This window comes from Neophocaena asiaeorientalis, unplaced genomic scaffold (assembly GCF_003031525.2).
Source record: "Neophocaena asiaeorientalis asiaeorientalis breed wild unplaced genomic scaffold, Neophocaena_asiaeorientalis_V1.1 scaffold223, whole genome shotgun sequence".
In the NCBI taxonomy this organism is placed as follows: Eukaryota; Metazoa; Chordata; class Mammalia; order Artiodactyla; family Phocoenidae; genus Neophocaena; species Neophocaena asiaeorientalis.
The window spans coordinates 2,728,795-2,735,303 of NW_020175045.1; the positions used below are offsets into that span (position 1 = coordinate 2,728,795).

At 63.3% G+C, this 6,509-nt stretch overlaps 1 protein-coding gene across 3 annotated transcripts in view; it reads left to right on the plus strand.

Annotated features, from left to right (window-relative positions):
• The window catches only part of MAD1L1 (mitotic arrest deficient 1 like 1), a 314,409-nt gene that overhangs the window by 178,003 nt on the left and 129,897 nt on the right, over nt 1-6,509 (plus strand). For all 3 annotated transcript variants that reach the window (XM_024763473.1, XM_024763472.1, XM_024763475.1), the window contains one exon: nt 3,904-4,044. In XM_024763473.1, the coding sequence (XP_024619241.1) occupies nt 3,904-4,044 (141 nt within the window). The remainder of the gene's footprint in view (nt 1-3,903; nt 4,045-6,509) is intronic.

The window sequence follows — 6,509 nt, forward strand, 5'->3', positions numbered from 1 at the left end:
CCCCTTCTGCCCCCCCCCCCCCCATTCCCTAGCCCAGCCTTCCCCTGGGCAGGACTCTCAGTGCCCACCTGGGCCTTCCGCCCCCTCCTGCAGACGCCTGCTGAGTGCGCACTCGGGCTGCCGGGCTGGGCCCGGGGCTGTAGAGTTTGGCTGCCTCCTGGTTATTGGCTGGCCTGTGCCCATCCTCCCTGTGGGGCTTGGACAAGTGACTTTGCACCTCTGCCCCCGTTTTCTTTCCAGGAAGCAGTGGCCTGGACTTGATCTGAGAGGCTTCCAAGCTCTATATGACTTCCTTTCTCCACCGCTTCTCAGCACCACTGAGGCTCTCCACTCCCTTCATGTACATAAAAGAAGAAAGCGTTGGTTTCATCTCTGCCATCCTCAGATTCTGGGTTCTTATTGGGAATATTCCAGAACTTGCAGAGACCACATCGCCTTGGTACTGCCCTGGTCCCCACTCGCAAGCCTGCAGAGCTCTGAGCCGGTCATGGAGGAGGGGCAGGAAGACGGTGACGGGTAGCGAGGGTCTGGAGCTGTGTGTCCTGGCGTCCTCTTGGCACCCTCCCGAGCCAGCCCAGAGGCATTGCAGGGCTGGGCTCTTGAGCTGCCTACGCGGAGCGGCCCCGGCCTTGTCCCCGAGTTGGGCATTGGCGCGAGCTCCGGGTAGACGCCAGGAGCGCCATCCACGGAGCGTTGGGCGCGTGGGCTGCCGCTCCGCAGGATATGTGCAGACCCTCTGCCGCCCAGCCAGGCCTGGTCATGCCCCCGTGCTTTCTCCATCTGGTCCTTGAGGCCTGTGTACAGGAGGGTCGGTACGTATCACCCCACACGCTTCGTCTGTCAGGGAGTGTGGGGCTGTCAGGGCCGGCCTGTCAGTCACAGACCGGAGCTCTGAAGCTGGGGCTGGTGGGGTCGGAGCAGGGTCACGGCCGCTGCCTTTGCTGCCAGTCGCGGCCTCCGCTCTCCCGCACGCCAATGGGCACTGCAGGCTGAGCCTGGGGGTCGAGGGCAACTTCCATCACTGCCCCCTCCCCCGCGTCCTCAGTCCATTTTTCCCTGCGTGATGCTGTGACCACGCTCTTCGGGTTGCACTGATCACGTGACAAGCACGTGTGCCCGGGCAGACGGGGCTGTGGTGTCCCCAGGGAGAAGCGCCCAGAGGAGCCCCGTCCTGTCTGTACCTGGAGGCGTCTGCGCAGCTCCTCAGCTCAGGCTGGGTGCCTGTTTGTTCAGGGATTAGTCCCCACGCTTGTTCAAGTGGAAACGAAGGGCCCTTCACCACAAGTGGAATCTGTCATTAAAAAGTCGATATCAGATCAAACCAGCCCAGTTCTCGCTGCTTCATGACTAAATGACAAAACGATTTCCTTAAAAGGTACAAACAGCAAACTTTCAATTTTATATCTTCCTCTTTGCTAGCCTGGAGACGTAATAGAAGAGAACCGTAGTGGGAGGCAGCATTTTGGAGATTTATTGGTCAATAAAGGTGACAATTACAGCTTGTTTATGAAAGGAAGCTCCTCCCCGGCCCCTGCGTGGCATCGATGCTCTGGTAATAATAACTGTGTAACCAGCTCGAAACCATAAAAGTCAATGGGAAGATACAGGATTTCAATAAAATTATGACACTCGATAAACCTTCCTGTTGGAAACAAATTTTCCACGGATGTGTGACCCGTTCCAGTTGGATTTGTAACTTTAATTTCTCACTTATTGAATTTTTTGTCATCAACTAATGATGAGGTCCGTGCTGGGGTGATGGCCCAGCCAGAGGCCCGGGAGCGCAGCAGACCGCTGAACTTGGCGGGTGGGGGCCGATGGGCTCCTGAGGGAGAAGAGGGGACCCTGTGAGCCCCCAGTCTTCACCAGTCTCACCTGAGAAGGAGGGGCCTGGGCAGACTGGGTGGGCAGCATCGCTGCTTGGGGTGGAGCAGCAGTTGGGGCAGGTCTCTGCCCGGGCAGTCGGGCCTCAGTTCACGGAAGCAGCGGCCGAGAGCATGGGGCAGAGTGTCCGAGAACATGCCTCGGAGTCGGTGCTGGTGTGGCTGGCCCTGTGGCTGGCCCGGGACGCGGTGCCCTGGCGGGTGTGTGGGCTGCGAGGGGCGCCGGCCGGGGTGCAGAGCAAGGCTGCACGAGCTTCTCCAGCTGCTGCGCCGGGCATGCCTGCGGGAGGGGCTGCACCCTGGAGTCCAAACGTGGAGGTCTGTTTGCCAGTGTGGATGAGATGGCTGCTGTCACCACGTGAGCCTCGTGGCTCACAGGCCGGCAGCTGGCTGCTTGGTCCAGGAGGGCATCAGTCATCCCGGCCGGCCTGTGAACTGTGCTGATGACCCAGCCCGCTGATCAGGGAGGAGGCTCAGGTGGACGAAAGCGCTGGCCTCGGGTTGCCCGGAGCAGAGCTGGGACCCGGACGTGGTCTCGTGGGAGCCATCTTTGCTTCCTGGGCTGTGCTGGCCTGGGCTAGGCCACTGAGCTCCCCAGTGTGGCCCGCACACCAGCAACGTCGCCTGTTAGAAAGGCAGACTCTCAGGCCCCACCCCAGACCTGCTGAATCTGAAAGGAGGTTTCACAGGACCCTGGAGATGCGCGAGATGGGAGGTTTGAGGAGCCGTGCTCTCGTTAAGCCTGGCTCTCTGCAGGGGACCTGATTTTGTCTAATTGTGCAGCCTGTGTGGGCCTCCTCGGCCGCAGCCTGGAGACGTGGGGGCAGGAGGAGGGCAGGTGCCAGCCCTCAGCTCGTGCTGCAGCCTGCTAGGAACGAGGTCTCCTCCCTGCACCCTTGGGGGCTGGACCCGGAAGAGACTGGCCCGTGGTTCCAGGCCCACAGTGGGGGAGGGGAGCCTCCTTTCCCCGGCTGCCAGGGCGGCTCCATTCCTGGCCTTGGGGACAGCCTCGGTCTCTGAGGGCCTCCCCTGCTGTTCTCCCTTCACCAGCATCTCAGGAAGGGGTCTTCCCGTGTGGCTCAGGAGGCGCCGCCCGTCTCTCCCAGGGCTCGTGCCGTTGGCCATCGTTTCCAGTAGGGTACCACTGGGGTGGGGACTCCTGTGTGGCTCTCAGGGGTGGTCTCAGCGCTGTGTGGTCCGTGTGCCCCACGAAACCTGAGCTGCATCTTTACGTGGAGGAGGGGTGCCAGGCGTGGCCGGTGCACGGTGACGCCCAGGACCGTGGCCTCTGGCACCCCATGGGCTCGGGGGTGTGGTGGGGAGGAGCTGGCCGAGGCCAGAGCTGGTGCCACGGGGGGTCCTGGGGCCTCTCAGAGCGCTCTGGGAGGACCCCTCGGCCCTGCTGGACACCTGCCGCCTCGCTGCTTAGAGGGACCTCTCCTTACCCACCGAATCTTCTGCTTAGACCCTCGCTCTGAGTGTTGCTGGGTCAAAGGCCAGGTCAGAAGTCACGGGAGCGGGGTTACTCCAACCCACTTGCCGGCGGACCCCACTGGTGTGTCCCTTGGTCTGTTTGCCGGGACTCAGGAGGTCACACTGACCCAGAACACTGGCTCAGACCTTCTGCCCAGCTGGGGGACACTGCAGACTTGGGGAGGGAGGGGTGCCGACCCCTGGTGGAGGCAGCCCCCGCCCTCTGCTGGCCCATGAGTCTGTGGCCACCGCAGGTCAGACGGTGCAGCTCAAGGCTGGGCAGGCAGTGTGGCCCCACCGAGGATGGGCCGCAGGCTCACCGGGCACTGACCAAGCTGGGCTGTGGCTTCAGAGCAGCCACGGCCCGTCTTGGCCTTGGTGGGCTCTGTCGGGCTAAGTGTCCAGCTCGAGCTCTTCAAGGAGCCACCCAGGCGGCCCCACCTGGCAGCCTGCCCCTCGAACTTGGCCCCAAGCCCACCACGCTGCTCCTGTCTCCCTCACGCCCCTCGCCCGCGCGGGCCTGACCTCTTGCCCTCTGTGCCCACAGGAGCGGGACGGCATGCGCGCCATCCTGGGGTCCTACGACAGTGAGCTGACCCCGGCCGAGTACTCGCCCCAGCTGACCCGCCGCATGCGCGAGGCCGAGGACATGGTGCAGAAGGTGCACGCGCACAGCTCGGAGATGGAGGTGAGTGGGCCCAGCGTCCGTGCGCGCTCCGCGGGGGTGGGCGCTGCGGACGCTGTTGCGTGCAGACCTCAGTCCTGCTGGGGAGGGCCGCCTCCAGCCCCCGCAAGCACAGCCTTGTCAGAACAGGCGCTTCCATGCCATTTTTACCGCCACACGTTTGCTCCCTGTGAGACACTAGTGAAGAGGGATTCACGGGGAAGGCTCCCCCTGGCGCTTTTTACGTTGAGGTCCTTCCTGTCTGGCACCGTGTGTGCTCCAGTTCATTACGAGGTTGGCAGTCCTGGCACCTCCAATGCCATATGTTGAACCTTTTTGCGTGTTGGCGATGAGGGGCTGTCAGTGACCTCGGAACTCGTTGACCAGCGTGGTCACCGTGCCTTACCCTGCCCGAGGCGGTGGCTTGGGGACAGCCCCGCCCCTGGCGTCTGGCGGACGGGCACCGGGTTCCTTTGGCTCCCTGTCTCCCCTTGAGTCCTGCCTGCAGGGAGTTGACTTGTCCCGGTTTGCCTGGGGCTGTCCTGGTTTTGGTAGCAAAAGTGCCTGACCCCTTCTCCCTGTGGTCAGCAGTGCAGCGGGGCGGTCACTCAGCCTTCCCTTCCAGCTCCCAGACTTACGGGAGAATTCGGGGGGGGGTGGACATCACTGGCTCTGCCAGCGTCACTGCCACGGCTGTTCCTCTCCATCGTCATCATCGCCACAGGGGCTCACCTGGCCAGTCCAGGCGCTGGGCGGGAGGCACCAGACAGAGGAGGGGCAGAGGAATGGCCTCCCAGCCCTGGCAGCCGCCCCGCCCTGTCCACGCTGGGACTCCCGTCCCTGCCCTGTGCTTTCCGGACACGGGTGCCGATGGCCTCCTGCCCTCCACCCAGGCCGCGCCGACCCCGGATCTGTGTTAGGACGGAAGACCTGAGATCCCCATCTTTGAGTCTGGGGGTTACCCTGGGACCAGCCTCAGTGTTCTGGACTCAGGCTCTGCTCACCATCCCAGCGAGACCATCCATTGGCGGGGTGGTTCTTGCTCTCCACATGTCCTGCACAGCAGACCCCTGTAGGTGAGGGAGCCCCCCAAGTCCCTCCCCCTTGAATTCCCCCCAAGAGCCCCGCCTGGGCCTGAGCTGCTGTTCGTGGAAAGGGTCAAGCACAGAGGGGCTGCAGCAGGACATTCCTGGGCCAGGCCAACCAGGCACTGTCCCCTGGCCTTTTTGGAGTGTCTGCAGGCAGCTGAAGAAAGGCTGACTGACTCCAAGTGTTGGAAACACCCATCACCTTTGGAAAGTGGAGGTCGTGGTTGGATTCGTTGTGCCCTGTGGGTCAGGCCTGGGTCTGCTCCTGCTGAGGGCTGTACGCCTCCCGGTCTCCACCAGGTGGCAGCAGACAAAGCCGGCCGGTCCTGCTCCCTGGTTCAGGCCCCCAGCAGGGTGGGATGCGGACTGTACTGAGGGACCCCGGACAGGACAGGGGCTCCTCCTCAGCCTTGGTTCTTTTTCCTGCACATCACCGAGACCCCTTCTTGTCTCCTTCCAGCCCTCTGGGAACCTATACTGGGACAAGGATGTCCTTCCCCCTCCCTCCTGCTTCCCTCTTCCCCAGCCATCCGCTGACCTGATCTGTACCAGGCCCCGCCAAGCATAGGCCCCCAGGAGCCCCCCGCCCAATTAGGAGCCACTGGGAACTGGAGCTGTGTGGCTCTGGGTTGGCCCCGAGCTGCGGGAGCTTGGCTGGGAGAAGCTGCCTCCGTGGGGGGCTGGGGGAGCCAGTTGCCCGGTGCAGTATGAGGATGAGGGGTCCTGGCTGGGCTGGCGGGATCCACAGAGAGCCTCCTACAGGAAGGACCCTGCGCCCGAGTTCATGTTCAAGCTGGCGCTGCTGGAGCAGAGGGGCCTTTGCCGTCAGGCCTGGCTCTAGGGTTAGGACTGAGTGTGGAGTAAGAGGGAGCGTGTGGGACTCCGGCCTTGCAGGGAGCTCTGCCCTCGTTCTCTTGCCGGTGGTGCACACTGTCCTCTTGGAGATCGGACCACTCACGGCCACCTCGCTGTGCACTCGAGGAGAGAGGGCCAGGGCCAGGGCTCCAGGAGCCGAGGGGTTTCTCCCAGCACTCGGTAGCGGCACAGAAGTGACAGGTGCGGGGAGACACGTACACGGCAGAAGGCTTTTTCTCTAGTGTCCGGAGGGTGGGAGGGAGTATGGTGTAGAAGGGGAGAAATTGGGGAAATGGGAAACATTGGGCAAATTGGGGAATATTCGCCTCATTCCTGAGCGTTGCAGCCAGCGGCCCCGTCGCCCCATCAGCGAGCTCCCTGGATTCGCCCAGCCGGGCCGTCAGGGGGCCGCCCCACGGTAGTGTCTCAGCTGATCTCACGTGGGCCCGGAGAGGGGCTCCCCGAGCACCTTGGAGGGTGTGCTGCCCTGACGGGGGCGCCCACCTCCCATTAGCGCCTGCCTCTAGCCCCCGCTGGCCCTGGGAT